At 37.1% G+C, this 17,333-nt stretch overlaps 1 protein-coding gene across 3 annotated transcripts in view; it reads right to left on the reverse strand.

Moving 5' to 3' along the window:
• The window catches only part of unc13c (unc-13 homolog C), a 232,196-nt gene that overhangs the window by 70,561 nt on the left and 144,302 nt on the right, over positions 1-17,333 (reverse strand). For all 3 annotated transcript variants that reach the window (XM_031899178.1, XM_031899177.1, XM_018092423.2), the window contains one exon: positions 11,729-11,814. In XM_031899178.1, coding sequence (XP_031755038.1) covers positions 11,729-11,814 — 86 coding nt within the window. The remainder of the gene's footprint in view (positions 1-11,728; positions 11,815-17,333) is intronic.

Below are 17,333 nucleotides of genomic sequence, written 5' to 3' on the forward strand. Positions count from 1 at the left end.
GTTTCATACGATAGTCAGTACATGTATGGTGGGAGACGAGGCAACCAATATCAGCTAAAGCCTTGGATACCAGTTGTCTTGTCAATCAGGAAGGATGGAAAGGTACCCGAATATCGGCAGGTGTTAATGCTGATTCGTCAGATAGGGATAGAATTCTTTCGTTTCCACCTGCATATCTGGCAATTTAGCTTTTAATATTAGTGGGATGGACCTTGTAACTTGTATGGCAACCTCAAGACTTACATAACAGACTGATTATGCTGACCCAGAAAGTAACCCTACAAAACTCTTAGTGCCACAGAGCCTGCATTTTATGGACCCTAAGTATGATTGTGCCCCCTTGTTCCTGAAACTATTTTCTCTGCTCCAAAAATCCAAGTAGTTATATTTTCCTTTCTCTAGGGAAGTCAAAACATATGTTTCATCTTTAGACATCTGCAGACATCTTGATCTTCAGAGGATACAATTTGACCGATACATAGACAGTTCACTTTGCACATTCGGTACAGCAAACTGCACTTTTATCTTGCTAGTAATTCTACAGGATCGCAAAGACTAGGCCTGTGTGCATACAACTTTTTAGGATTAATGGAGCTTGGGTAAAACAACTGAGATTACATCCATGAAAAAGCTTGTTATATGAGGTTGCTTACACTTATTTTGCTGCTAGTGAAATAAATACTGTAATTGTAAGTCAAACTTTTTTCCACTTGGAAATGGGTCATTTTAAATCAGTGAAAGAGCAGTACAGTTTATGTGAGGATCCCTAAAATGCCCTACCTACAGACTTGTTATAGCAATGACATTTTTAAATGAACATCCTGTAATATAAGAAGTTAAATGTGTCCATATCCTTGTGTTTACTGGATGTTCCAATGAAGCACTTACAGAGAACCTATAATCATTAGCAACATGATTGTTCAAGATATCTGCAGTGAATGTAAAGCGAAAGTGACTAATTCAGTCCCAGTACATATTCTCTAAATAAAAAATTCACATTTATTGTTCCAAATAAAAACAGCAATGATTGATACAGGATCCATGGTGTTTAACGTGAATACCCTTTACACCTAACATGTTTAATCCCCTCCTGGGAATAAAAAAGAGGTGAAATACCTCCTCCCTTATATACCTAGTTTTTCATACATGATGTCAATCCAGGCATCCTATCTTAATGTGATACAAACCATATTATTGTATGTATCACATATTCATCATCGATACACTTAAATGCTAACCAGCTGTGATGTACACCATAGGCTCTTGTGTTATATAAAAGTGAGAAATCATTCCTTAAACATATATGCAATATATATGCAATATAATTTTTCCTGTTGGGATTGAATATACACGGTGAGGCTATAATCTTATACTACACCATACTTGCACCATAGTGATTAGCATCTGATTATCCATACCTGCCACTGGTTGATGAGAGTAAGCCAGCAGTGAGATGAGCCTCTTACTTTTTCGACTCTCATACTCTATCTCCATTGCACTAGAGATATCTGCAGTGGACTATATTTTTAGTATTGCTGAGGTACATCATCTTACATAGAATGTGAAATAGCACCTCTCACTGTGACTAACAGAAAATGAAAACAGCAAATGTATATCTTATAAAGTCACAAAGATAGCATCAGGTCCATTAACCTATAAGGACCCATTAAGAAATAGCCAGTAGTAAGGGTAAATGTGTGAGAAGGCCAAAGACTGACAGTAAGATATATGAAGCAATAGAACCCTATTTGTTAGGGAGAGAAGAACTAAAAGGAGGCAAAGCCCCATTTTAATGCAAGACTTGTACTAAGAGCCTTCTTAGAACACAAGGTATTTATGTGCCACATGCTACACACATAGCGCTGCCTTAAAACCAAAAAAGAGATGCTTTAACCTTCACTTTAAGGAATTATAGGCAGAGACATGCAAATGACTCCTTAATGTATCTGTGGCCAACTATGCACCCAGAACTGACAGTTTAATAGCACAGATACAGCCTAATTGTTTAGAGCCATATAGTCAAACTTGCAGAAGCCTCTCTCCATCCCCTTAGATTCATCATTGCAAGATACTGGAACATGGCATCTGAGAGGGGTGGGGTAATAGTGATGTGCAGACTGGGCCAATACCTTGAGGTTTACCTGCAGGACGGGCAGGTTTTGGCCAACCTCTGCACAACATTTTTGGGTTGCGGGCGGGTTCGGTTAACAGAAGTATATACTGTACATGCCTCATGCCACACTGCCTTAAAACCAAAAATGAGAGGCTTTAACCTTCCCTTAATGATAACATATAGCAGGAATGACAGTAAAAATAGTAGAGATGCAGCAAATCCAGGATTCAGTCTGGGATTTGGCCAAGATTCTGCCTCTTTTAGCAGGATTTGGATCCGGACATATCCACATGCCTGGCCGAGCTGAACGTGATCCTTATTTTTGTCACACAAAAATGTAAGTTGAAATTTTTTTCACTCTGCGGCCTAATTTGACAATTTCACATTTGGTTCAGTATTCTGCCAAATCTTTCACAAAGGATTTGGGGTTCGCCCATATCCATAAACCAAAATAAATCAAGGATGACAAATGCATCTTCTCAAGGCACCATACCACCAAACCAAAGGTAATTTTATCTCACCCAGATTGGGCAAAGTTGGCTACTGGTCTTCTAGTTCACCATAGTTAATTTTAATTGGCTGAATACATGGTTATTAGTATGACTGCAGGGCAGTAATTAACTGCTCCTCTCCTACTGTGTTTCTGGCAGGGGCTATTTGGACATGACGATTCCTTATTTGAAGCACAGACAGGGGACAGAGAGGATCTATAGGGAGCTCCAATAAAGGGGCCATTTTTAAATATATTGACATTTTAAGCCCAATGAAACCAGTACCATATATTATTCATTATTGCTTACAAGATTGAAGGGAATTTCCTTTATGCTATTTGTCTCATTTAATAGAAAAGGTCTTCAGTAAAGAGCAGTGTCTTCACACAGAAAGCACTGGCTGAATAGATCTGTCTAGGCACTAGGCCTTTCTTTCCATAGTTTAACTTATAAAAGGCTTGAAATGAATAAAAATATATTTCCCCTTTAGTTACCTTTCCTGCACAAGAACAATATCTTTTAAAAACACATCTAAATTCTTCTGCAATGTCCACATAATATCTGTAAAGCCCTGCAATGGCCTGAATAACAATAACATAAAGAATTATTACCCCTGTTCCATTCTAAAGAACAAAATGTTTGCTTTTGCCTTACTCACAAGTGAATGCACGCATATTTGTGTCGTGCCTGGAATTTACATTAGGCATAATGTGACTGGAATATTTCTTGGTCCTCTACTCTCTGAATGCTTTCTATATAACGCTACATGTGTGTTTTATGCAACAGTATGAATTATAGATGATCAATATGTGTTTTTTTTGTGAAGGGTAGAAAATGTGTGCCCTGTTTTATTGCTATTGCTGTATACTTTGAAGTTGTTCTTGCCTTAGACCTGTCTAACTGGACCCTTAAGGGCTAAGTGCAGCCTCCAAGACATGTTTTGGTTCATATGTTCTCAGCATTTTAATAATCCTGGCTCTGACACATATTATATTACAGGAAACTGCCTAAAACATTGCCTGCTCTGACGTTTATAAATGTGTTCCCTTGCAAAAGCAGAAAGTTTAAATAAGGGTAGAATTGATGAATAGCAAACTGAAACCAATGATTTCTGGATTGGGGTTTAACATTTTGTTGACCCCAATCTGGTGTCCAGGATAGGTTCCAAAAAGCAGGGTCTTGTGCAGCAAAGGGAAAGTTTGACAGAATAAGGAAATGTTGCACAAGGTCTCCCTCAATGCTTTCTCTTATATGTGATTTTGAGAATACAGATGAGATTCTAGGAGAATATTGTTACATTTAAAAAGTGATGGATTCTGGGATTGGGATGCCATCTTTCAAAGTAGGGAAGATCAGGCAGGCGGTGTGCGGGTGATATCAAAGTGCAGTGATATTTAGTGGGCGGCCTTCTGATGTCAGGGGTGGGACTATGACAGTGTCATGGAAAGCAGAAGGGCTTCAAGTCCCAGAATCCATGACTTCAGAATGGAATGAGGCGAGAGATGGGTTTTACACTATAAGCCTAAGGAAGGGTGGAAAATTGGTCCCTGCAACAACAGAGACTCTATAATGATTTTCCTTCAATTTGTCCAATCAAGTATGTCTGTGTAAAAAAATACACATTTAATATAAACAGTTATTTGATGGTTAAAAAATAACAGCACACAACATTTACAAACACACAAACAAACCATTACATTCTTGGGGTCACATTCTGTATTTCATTGTTATATCATAGTATACAGAAACCCTGGCTTTTCTCTAAAGTCAAGAGAATCTCTCTTAAAATAAATACAGTGTTCTACCATTTTAAAATTAGGATCTCTGTTTCTCAGAATAAACTATTATTTTCACAGGGCCCCTTGTGTCATATATAAATTATGTAACATTCATTTCAAGTAAATTGAATCAGAAAAAAACACTTGCTATGCTGTATAATCTCTCAATACCAGATGAAGGCATGGGATCTATTATCTAAAAATCAATTACCCAGAATTCTCTAAAAACTGGCTACGCTATTTCCAACAGTGTATTATTTAAACATTTATTCATTATGGCTTTTTTGCTTTTCCTCTTAATAATAGGACATATTTTGTAACGAAGTTTAGCTTAACCAACATAAAACTCTGTTTCATCACATGTACTGTTTTTTTTAAAAATGTAAAAATAACTTTATACATAAATTCCAAAGCATCACTAGTAATACAGCACATACTTATTACGTAAAAGTTTGTAGGCGGTCACATTTTGTAGGCAGATTTACAAAAGGGGAAAATATTTAAGTACACGTGGCACTTTAAAGCCACAAAGATCTTATAAAAGGATTCAATTAACTTATCATTATTAATGTTTTTGCCTTTTAAATAAATAATGAGATACATCACATACTGATATAGCACAAGAAAAGCTGGTTGAGTTGGAACTGTTTATGCTGGAGACGAGTTCCTTAAGGAGTGAAATGTATAAATAAATAAAGGGAATATACAATAAACTTTCTGATACTTTATTCACTAGAATAGCAATTCGGTAGATGCAAGGGCATCCATTCAGAAGTGGCGATTCAATAACATGCATTTTTAAAAACCTGTGTAATGGCAGGGTAAGCAGATCATTTTGCGCATGAATACAGTAAATATGCAACTTCCCTATCTGACCTGGAAGATTAACTATCTGAAATATGTGATGTATAGTGATGGGCAAAATAATTTGGCAATCATGGATTTGCAGCAAATTTTGGCAGGTTTGGATTATTTTTTGAAATGGGTGTCAAAATTCACCGTGGCAAAAAAATTTGTCTGCGTCAAAAAAAACTGTTTGACTCACAACATTTTCACCATTACGCAGATTTTTGGCCGAAGCGAAACGGGGCAGTTTCGCTCAACACTAGTGATGTACAGTAAAACAATCCTAGGATTTTAGCACATAAAACAGAAGCAGATGCAATTTCAGTACAGATTCCAGGGCCAAACAAATTTTTGGACAAACTTTGGAGATTCTCCGTACATCCTTTAGAAAGAAACTTTCAAGAAATGTGTTTCAACTAAGGGCAGCTAAGCTGGTAAAGGGAATGGAAAGTCTTAGCTATTAAGAAAGACTGGCCAGGTTGGGCCTGGTTACTCTAGAGAAGAGGCACTTAAGGAGAGTTATGATTATGTATAAAAATATAAATGGACCATATACTGTAATAATCTCAAGTGATAAGCGAATCTGTCCCATTTTGCTTTGCCAAAAATTTGGTAAACTGCTGAAAAACTGGGGAAATGGCAGAAAATTTACAAAATGTGGCTACCACATGAATTTCAATGTGCTACCGCAAATTGTTTAACTATTTTGATGCGACCATGACCACAACTTTTCAATTTTTGTCACACAAATTTTTGCAGCAGTTTCATGAAAAAATGATGAAATGTAGAATTTTGCTGCTAATCCATGCCTGACGCAAAATTTCACTCATCACTAATAATCTCTCTAATGTTTTATTTACCAGTAGGTCCATGATGGAGTTTTTTTTGAGTGCTTGAAAGGCATTTAGAATTCTGGGCTGTATGTATTTCATCTTAGGGTCCAACAGATACTTTTGGCCATCTATTAGTTTTGCCCTTATATGCTACTAGGTAGCAAGGATAGGTAATTCAAGACACAACATGGTTGAGGGAGTTCTCTTCTTTAGGCAAAGTTCCCATTATAGAAATGTAGAAATAACACCTTCTTTTAACATATTTTTATTGACTATTTATTCAATGCTTATTTTATATTTGAATCTATCTGTATGGCTCAATAAAACTCAATAAATGCAGCAATAGAATCCATTAGTGCAAACAGCGAGCATTAAGAGTTTAGGCCCCCTGACTTTTCAGATACTAGAAATGGGAAAATATTATTCTTGGGCCCCCTCCATGAGATTGTGCTGGCACTCCCTGCAGCCTCATCATGCATTATAGTCATGCCACTAACTAGAACTAGTTCATTGTTTTAACAATAAACTCAGCTGCTTAACTTATTTATATTATTTTAAGCATCAGGAACAGCTGGATACATTGACTAAATCAAAAATTAAAATACATACATAAATTTGACATCAAACACAGCCGATTTGCTCCATCATGTTCAGCAGGACCTCTCAAAAGGCACAGTACATTACACTTTGATCCATCTGTAAATGAATTCCAATGCAGCCGTGACATGGGTATATAATTAATGGCGCACACAGCGAGGGGCACTAACATTCCTCCTTCACACTGCACATCTACGGGTAAGCTTGTGAAATGTTTGCCCATTTAAGATAGGAATAGTGTGCCACTCAAGAATTTCCTTATTTTCATTTTTGCTTATAGAGCAATTTCTACATGTGACCATCTTTACCACATTAGGGCAATAATAATACATGCTTGTCACACATCTATACGTGGAAAGCTCAGGCTTTCCAGGACACTGATCTAAATGCTGGCTTATACTTAGCTGAAGATTGATTTTTTTGCAGAGAAATATGTATATTCTTATACCATCTCCCTTGAGGTACGGTTTGATCTCATGTGTGAAAACAAAGTGTCATCATTAAGACTGTAAAAACCGGAGAGAGCTGAGCTATTTATAACACAATAAAGCAGTTTAGTATGAAATCAAATAGACCTAATTAAACTTGCAGTGGAAGAGAAGCAGGCAGCACTACAGTGTTGCAGTTTTTGTTTCAAACAGATGTGGAAAAAAATTAACAAGTGTTTTTCCAGCTATTCTGTAATTCTAATACATTCCATGTTTACTGACACAATATCTATACAAGCCATTCAATCTACTAGAGGATAACCTTGTGTGCAAGGACGCATCCAATAAAAGGATAGCAAGAAGAGACTCTCAGGTCTCTACCTGAAAATAACTGTGACAAAAAACAAGAGTTGCAGTATAATTGGTATACCCAATGGATCGTACATTGCCAAGGAGGCAATCAATCTTACTTGTTAAAGGCAGGCAATTAGCATTTCTGTAACGCAGACAAGTGGTATATAGTAAAAGTAAACTTACACCGGGCTTGACATTTCGTATTAAGACTTTATGGAGATGTATTTGCAAAGGCTTTGTGGACATTTGTTAAACTATGGCTCAGGAGGAAAATGAGAAGGGGATTCTGCACCATTATTTGTATACAAAGACACAATTGTTCATGCAAATCTAACGCTTAACTGAAAGATTTGAAAACTGGAGAAGATTACAGTGCTGGAAATCAGAAAAAGTGAAGATACTGATGGGCGTATGTAATATATGTCGGTAACAAAAACGGTCACAATGGGACAAAATCTTAGCTTTGCAACAAATTTTGTGTTTGCGCAACAAAAAAATTGTGTTTGTGAACCCTCTGCATGTTTCGCAATAGTAGTTTTGCAATTATGCTTTTTTTTAGTTTGTGCACGTGTACAGTGAATGTAACAAAACTTGTTAATGAAAAAGTTGCACTCACAATTACACCATCTTCAAGCAGGTGTTAAATATTCACAATGTAATAAATGTTTAGCGAAACATTGCCAACAGTGCTAAAAATGTCCAAAAATGCCATTGTACACAGCACTTGCAATTTTATTACAATCCCCCATGAGACATTGGAGGGCAGAACACACACACACAAACCAAAAGGAAGTATCACTGTACAGTGCATTGCTATGGTTACTCACAATGTTGGGAGGAACAACAAAAAACAGCTATTACTGATACATAGGTCAGAGAATGAACCTAAAACCTAGGCTGTTAGATGTGTAGTGTGGCAAGAGAGCATCACTGTTTGATTTGTGATCAGAAGCTTTTCTTAGAACGTAGCAATGCCCAGTAAGCTTAATGCAGTATTAGTCAATCATTATTCCTGGCACTCAGTGTTATAATTACATTTGAGCGTTATCTTTCAGGTGCAAGTGTGCTGCACAATTTCATGTAGCAGGTAATTCCAACAGGAGCAGATTTCGGCCTAAACATCCTTTGGGCTAATGTTAGACAGGCATATTCTCAGCCTGCGGAAACACACAGGCCAAGAATCAGCTCCTATCAGCCCCTATGCAGGCATAGGCCTTCGTCCTTGTGTCTACACCTGGAGCCACTGTGTTGGCCTGGGTGCAGGCACACAGAGAAGATATCAGAGTATTAATTTTGGAGCCAAAATCCACTCCATGTGCCTGCACCCAGGCTGTCGCAATGGCTCTGAGTGCAGGCTCAGGGAAAGGTTAAGGCCAGTGCAGGAGCTATGTTTGTCCAAAGTCCAAGAATCAGGCCCATCTGGCATTAGCCTTAGCTTTAGGTGTATGTAGGATGTAACAGTTGCACTTAACTCTAGCATAAAGCACACCATTCAGCTGGTGTTTTAAAGTCTACCCTACTATTCCATACAGTAACATTATCATTATTGATATTGTTGTTATTATTATTAATAATAAGGGTGCTGCATTACTGATTTTTAGAAAGGTCATGCTTGTAGACTGCTGCTCCTAGGCTAATAATCCAAATGTCTTATTTTGGGTAAAGCAAGAGTTTCCTTGGTTGATTTTATCCCTTGATAAAATGCCTAAAGCAACCGTTATGAGCCTGATGTTATCTAGACTAGACTCAACCCTGTTAGCTTCTGCTGTCAAAGGGCAGGTAGAAGATAATGACTGACTCCCTGTAACTCGGAAGCATTAAACAATCAAGCTGGAATAGGAAAAAAACAGCAGGTAACTGCTCCGCTGCAGAGAAAACCATCAGCTTATTGTAACACCAGACAAAAAACCAGTAGCTCATTGCTTTGCTTTAGATAAAACCAGCAGCATGTGCCCTTTTACTTTGCTATTATTATCTTTTATTTATAGAGAGCCAGTTTAAAGTGCTCTACAAAGGGGAAATAGCTGCATGGCCTTGATCATGATAACTTACTCTCAACTGTAACAAAAAAGCCACATAAGCAAAAGCATATGAACACCAAATATTCTCTTTTTCCAACCCTTTGCATTAGTGATTGCTGTATACAGTTAACCAGTGAACCCTAACACTTCATGAAAACGTAGACATGTCTATCATTGTTTCTGCTGTGTATGTTAAGAAGATTTTGAAGCTGTAATATTCATAAAGAAACTGTGCAGCAAAACACTCTCTTACTTCGACTACACTTTTTCTTAAAGGAGACATATTGCATAGGTGAAATCTTGTAGTCAGTAATGAATACTATATGGTGCTGGTTTCATTCTGGGCTGAAATTGACATTATTTTTAAAAAAAATGGGCTCTTTAATGGAGTTCTCTATAGATTTGATACTGTAATTGTCCATGTTTCAAATGAGGGGTGGGCATGTTTTAACAGTCCCTGCCAGAAGCACAGTAGAAGGGGGATAGCCAATCACAGCCCTGCAGTCACAAATGCAAAGACAGGCTTCAGTTCCCTATCAGGTCAGTCTGGCTGCTAAATGGCTCCTATTTTACAGTGCATGGAGATACGTGCCACTGGCACCCCTGCACAAACTGAGAAAGGAGGCAGCAGGAAGTGGAATCGATGGGTGGGATTAGTAGGGTATTTTCAATACATCATCCCAAAACAGCTTTTTTAAGTGCATGCCTTCTAAATTTTAAAAGAGTGTAATGCAATGGTCAATCAATTCTTATTTTTTGCACAATAAATATCTTTAAAGGGCCACTTTATTCCATAAGTAATATGGACATGAGGTTCTCTTGCTATTCTGGGATCCTTGTAATATGCTCATATGGTGTCCTAATGAAATCTTCAGTTATTAGCTTTAGTCACTTAGCACAGAGCTCTTAGCTACTCCATTTCCTGTATAAACTGTTAACCTGTCTGAATGTGAATAAAATGATATGCTATGGGAAGATTGTTCCAAGTTTGTGTATGGAAAATTGACCTTGTAAAGTGAAATCTAGTAGAACCATGTTTTGCATATGAATTGAAGCACTTTTATAAAACTTGCAGGGAAAAGCTGCTTTTATATCCATTGGATAATTATGATAGGCATAATGGGTAGCTGCCAAATGTAGTTGCATTAATGATCTACAACCTGCTATAAACCATGAAGATATTTCTATCTATAGCTCTCTCAAGTTTATAAATAAATACACATAGAAAATATTGTAAATAGACATTCATTCAAAAAAGTGTTTCATTACCTGGAAATAATATGGTATGTTATGGAAAATATCGGCATTTTGAGAAAAAAAGCTCCCGCCAAACTACATTACTTTTTTCCTTGTATAGAGTTGTGTGTTTCCAGGTACTCATGTAATTGTCTCTACTTCCTTTCAGGCAATAAAATGCCATGTATTTATTTTATGGCAGAGATGCACACTAATGATCAGAGCAAGAGTTCAGCACAGAAGGGGGCAGTATCAATAACATTCATCCAAGTGTTTCATTGACCTCTACTATACTGCTGGGAATTGAGGCTCAGTTTGAAGGAGAACAAGCAAATTACTGAACTTTAAAAATACACACATATATGACATTTTAATAGGTAACATGTCTTAAAAATAACAAGACAGTAAAACATTTCTTACACAATTACTTTTTATAATTTAACGCCATTTTTCACACTTATGTTTTAACTCTTAATATCAATACAAATTATTAAGATTCATATTTTCTCTGCCACCTTCCCAACCTCTGACCTGTTCACTAGACTTTGCCTATTGTCTGCAGCCTTCCCCTGACCTCTACCCTGCTCATTAGGCTTTGCATATTGTCTGTTGTCTGCCCTGCCCTGACCTCTAGCTTGTTCACTTTATCTGTCACCTATACTTTGCTTTTTGTCTGCCTGTTCATTAGAGCACTCCATCCCCTGACCTTTGGTTTGTTTGCTGGACTTTTCTTATTCTCTGCCACCTGCCATGAACCTTGATGAGTTTAACAGACTTGCTTATTAGCCTGCTGCCAGTCCTGGTATCTGGCCTAAGTAGCTGGAAACATTTAAAAAATCATAACACTCGGGTTTCACCATGTTACTTATTATCCTACATCCTTCCAGTTGGGGACATTTACCTCAATAACACATATGAAAAAGAAACTGAAGAGATATTTACTTTGCAAGATAAAAATAATATAATGTACTGAATAATAATTACATGGTGTACAATATAGGCATACATGATGAAAGAGAGACAATTCTTACCTTCCATAGCATACTTCATATCTTGTGCAAACAGATGCCACATGACTTCTGCACTGAGTTTACCCATATTTAGCTCCTGAGGGAACCTAGAATTTATATAATTAAATTAGTTAATTGGGTTCACAATTTTGATAGTAACAATAAGCAAGGGTTCAGGTGGGATTCTATAAAAGCAAGAAATATGGAATTATGAAAATTAGCCTTCCACAAGAAGCATGTATTTGTTGGATGCATGGAATATTGTAGCTTATAAAGAATAAGAAAATGTTAGTGAGTTTTCACTATGTCCATATGTTCAACTGCCCTCCTTGCATTTACCAGTAGATTAGATTACATACATTAATACAGAATAAAACAACAATGTAAACACTAGTCAAACAGTGTTTGTGCAATAAATATTGTTTGCTCTTTTAACTGTTGAACAATAAATAATTGCATCAAGGAAGATTCAGGATTAGGGTTGCTAAAATATCCTGTAGACAATTAACAATGCTGGTCCATATACTATACCATAAACTACTGTATTCTCACTTCCCTTATCAGAAAGAATTTGAAGCTTTCCTTCCTGAAGAGTGGCCCAGTATGCCCAAATAAAAGTGTTTTATTCTTTTGGGATGAAAACTATTCTTAAGGTAATAAGTAGACCAGTTCCTCATTAATGATAATAAAAGAAAAAAAATCCTGTGTTTTTCACTCTCTGATATTTTTCTTACACTACATCTGTTGCTAGCCCTAGATGCTTTGTGCAACTCTTCTCTGGTATTTTGTTCTGAAATATCCCAAAAGATGGCCTGCGTCAACTGTGCTTCTTTATTTATATCTCATTTCTTAGTAAACTTGGTTCTTACATTACATTTCATTAGCATCTCTCTGCGGATGTTATTCCAATAAATCATTCCTTTTCTAATTTCTTCCTTTTCTTGCATACCGAGTCGCTCAATGATTTTCAGCTATTTTTTTCTGGATTTCCTACAATTACTTTAAACATTACCACGGGGTTTAAAGTTGCAACTCTACATACAATGGTGTAACAACGACACACTGGGCCCCCCGGCAAAAAGAACTTTGGAGAGGTGTGGCACACACCTACCTGCTCTTCCCTCCACCTGCTCTCACTCCTATGTCCCCTGATAAAATCTATAGAGGAAGCAGATCCTGGGTAAAAAGCCCTAGAGGTTCCTATTGTTTGTTTAAGTTAGCACCTGCCATTTTAGCTCTGTCTCAGTAGCTTCCGTGTTGCAGATCTGGCTGTTGTTAGCTCATATTACACAGAGTTGGGAGGGGGAGCAAATTCTGATGGGAGGGGGAGGAGTAAAAGGGAGAGGGAGAGAGCTGTGCAGACTCTTGTCCATGCCCTGAAGGATTTTTTTGAGAGAGGAAGTCAGATACCAAAGTACATGTATACACTAAAGAAGGCAGGGAATTCTGTGTTTCTTTTGATAGAGGACTCAGTGCAGCATTTCTGTGAGTGCTTATGGCTGTATTTACATAGACCTTTCTGATAAAGCTTACTTAGTTTTTACCTTTCCTTTTCATTTAAGTCAGTTGACACACTGTTGCAATACTTTGGCTGAATAGTATTGCCTTTGTGACCAAACAAATTTTTTTCAAAATGCTTTCTGTATAATCAACCAGCACAAAATTTTCCTAGGCATCAATGGTGGCCTTTCTAATTTTCTTAATTTTAATTAAACATCATGGAATCATTTTGAATCTAAAGATATTTTGATTGTTTTCCAATCTGATTACAATATATTATTGTATATTGCATTACGTAATGGCATAATTGTGTCTCAAATTATTTTGCCACATTGTGATCAATTTAAGGTATCCAATTTCCAAGGAACAATCTGATATCATTAAGCTATTATAACTAAAGTATTCCTCCCTAACCTTGTAAATAATACTTTTGCTTGAAGCTGCACAGTCCTATAAAGGCAATGGCTTGAAAACATTTTCAGTGTAATAAAGCCATTTGAAAAACATCTTTTTCTTTGAGATCGTTATCCTTAAATTGCATGTCAGGAAGAGTAAAGTGTCTTACTACTGGACCTACACCAAATATTATGCAGTGCAATAATACAAAAATACGACATTCCAAATAGGTAACCATTATTTTATGACTATTTAACCAGAAATAAATCCGTGGTACAAAATAGTTACTGTTGCCTTTAGGAGTGTAACATATTTTGTGATTTTGTGTTTATATTTACAACTAAAATATAGAACAGAGGAACTATTTCAATAAGCATAAAGCATGATTTTCAAGATGCTAATGGATCTGAATTTCAAGCTTAAGTTCAAGGCACACAGCTAAAAAGAGCAAAGAATTGCCCCACTGTGAATGCTGTTTGACTTGAATGGAAAAAGCCTAAAGTTCCAGCTCTGGTGGGAGGCTCTCAGCCATCTGAAAAGCACCTCATGAGCTATCAGTCTAAAACTGTTTGCATGCTATTGGGATTCAGTTCTTATACTATTGTCTGATGCCATATACAGTCAAGCTGTAAGTCTACAAGTCTCTAACAGCTTTGAAACCCAAATGTTTTGTGTAAGTACATCACAGTTCAATTTATCTGATATTCTTATACTTCTAGTTTTGAATAGCCTTTTTAAATCATCGTTTCTCAGCAGGCACTGCTCTGTAACATGTTATATTAAAAGAATCGGCAGAATACTTTTTCAAAAACAGTTCTATTTATTGTGCTCATGATGGGCAAAGATGTATATATAGGTGTATAGTGCCCATTTAAGAATTATCAGAGGGAGACTAAAACCACATAAAACAAAACAGGCTATTTTTGCTCTCAGTTAGTAACCAGTAGCAATCAATAAACTCAAATTGGTTGTGTGCTTTTTGATTTTTATTTAGCAGTGAAAATATTTTCATCCGAATTTCTATTTAGCAAAAACTCCATTATCTATGTATGTCTCCATGATGCCCCTGTGCAGTTAACCGTACTAGTATTCATTGGGAATGCAAAGAGCTAATTGGAAGATATTCATATGAATATTAGGAGGGTAATTGCTAAATATGTTTGTAAATTAATATTAATATATAAAACCTTTTACAATTTCTTTGCTAGAATTTTCATCCATGGTTACAGTAGGACTCCAAGCAAAGAATTTAAAAAGCATCCTTCACAAAAATGAATGTGCTACTAAAAGCATTGCTCATTACCCAAAATGCTTTAGCAATAAAATTCACTGTCAGATACCAATGAACAGTAATATACCAATGGCATTTACAGTATGAAGAGCGTTCTGTATATTGCAAGGGCAATGAAGTTTACAAATCAATAAATCTCCTGTCTAGAATTAATAGGGAAAACAATTCCACTTGTCAGGCAGGAAATGTTATAAATCACCCTCTAACTATATTTTCTGTAGGGATTTTATGGCCGAGTTGCCAATGTCAAACCCCTGTAACTCAAAAGATATAAACAGTAGTGATGAACAAATCTGTCCCCCTTCGCTTTGGCCAAAAATTCACGAAACTGTTGAAAAATGTGTGAAATGCAGCTACCGCACAACCTTTTTCATGCGGCTTTTTCCTAACTTGCCAAATTTTTATCACAGCAAATTTGTTGCAGTTTCACAAAACAATTCACCAATGGCAAAGTGCGAAATTTCGCAGCAAATTCGTGCATGGCAAAAAAAGTTTTTCTCATCACTAATATACAGATAGATAATATTTAAAAAGTGAATAAGATATAGTTACATTTGAACTTGCACAAGGAAGGGTAAGCAAAATATTACATATTTCATATACCGGCTTTTCAGCTTTGCATTATGAATAAGATTCTAGCTGCACAGAGAGCATAGTGGTGTTGAAAGCCATTATAGACATCCAACAATTCCGACAAATATAGAAGATTAATTAGCAGGGTGACGGAGATAAGTAAGCCCAGGAAGGCCAAGGACACAACCGTACAGTTAAAAAACATATAACTTTATGAAAACTAGAAATAATAGAAAACTGTCCAATGCTAATTAGAAGTGCTTTGACTGACTCAAGGGCAGCATACAGTACATGGGCAGTCATTAAACATTAAGAAATGCCAGAGACCACATTGATAATGCTTTTCTGAGATCTTATTGCCCCCCAGGCCAAATGATTGGTTATGCGAATGCATCACATTAATTAGATACCATTATTCCTAAGGAGAAATACTGCTGCTCTGATTCACTAATGCATTCACACAGCTGCTATCAAGCCCATTTGTGCAGGTGTTTAAAGTCCTGCCATTGCAAATGAGTGAGGCACTTTGTAATACAGTAACAGTTTCCATACACAACCCATAGTGAATGAGGTCCACAACCCATAGTGAATGAGACTATCTTTTTATTTATGACTTTTGAGGTCTTGAGACTTTCGTTCGACCCCCATGCTTCATTAAATGATTATGTATTAATGAAAATACAGCCCTAGAAATCCACCTGACCCCATTCGACTTACACATTAACCTGTGGGTCTCGTGGGTTTCAGACTGACCTGCGCATCACTCCTTGCTCCACTACATTGGTCCAACTGGAACTAGATTCTTTTTGAGTAGCCATGGTTTACCTGGTGAAATCTACTATGTGTGGTGCTCATACATGTAGTAACCCTTGGGTTATCCACAGGTGTAGCCAAACACTGTTGTTCCTGCTGACAGGAATCAAGAAGGAACTGTGGCTTCTTCCACTTTCTATCTACCTTCTAATGTCACATTCACCCACGAAGAAGGGACGATGGCAGATTAAGGGTGGTGAAACCCGAAATGCTTAAGGCAATTTAGGCTCTGATGTTTTTAAAGTAAGCAACTAAAGTACTGTATCTAGTGGAAGATTAGCTGCTGTCCTGTACATTTTCTTTACATTACATTTTTAGTTTTAATTAAGTAACTCATACAACTCTCCTCCCGCCCCTCTCTGCCAATCCTTGCACTGGCTACCTGTCACGTTCAGGATTCAGTTCAAGATTCTTGTACTCACCTTCAAAGCACTCACTGGTGCTGCACCACTCTATTTAACCACCCTAATAACCAACACACCCCCAGACTTAACCTTCACTCTACAAATGACCTCCTTCTCTCTTCCTCACTCATCACCTCCTCTCACTCTCACATCCAAGACTTCTCACACACTGCACCCATCCTCTGGAACACCCTTCCCTATCCCATTAGGCAATGCCAGACTCTCCAAGCCTTTAAATGGTCTCTTAAAACTCACCTTTCACTCAAGCCTATAACCTAAACCCCCTAAACATTCAATAACCACTGGTTTTCACCTCTTACTCTGCACTTTACTTACTCTTACTCTGTCACTTTACACACCTACATGAACTCTAACGCCATCCTAGTTACCCTGACCTTATGTCTCACCCCTCCCTTGTAAGCTCTTGTGAGCAGGGCCCTCCCCCTAGTGTCTCTGATCCTCATCCAATGTAACTGCAAACCATTTTTGTGAATTGTTTATATGTACATGTTAACTGTTCTGCCTTTTGTACCCTTATATTCTGTAAAGCACCACGTAAATTCATGGCGCTATATAAATAATAATAATAATAAAGTAACTGCAAATTGATAAGATCTGAGAGTGGTCTATCGATATTGCTGCAATAGCT

Source organism: Xenopus tropicalis, chromosome 3, assembly GCF_000004195.4.
Source record: "Xenopus tropicalis strain Nigerian chromosome 3, UCB_Xtro_10.0, whole genome shotgun sequence".
Classification (NCBI taxonomy): domain Eukaryota; kingdom Metazoa; phylum Chordata; class Amphibia; order Anura; family Pipidae; genus Xenopus; species Xenopus tropicalis.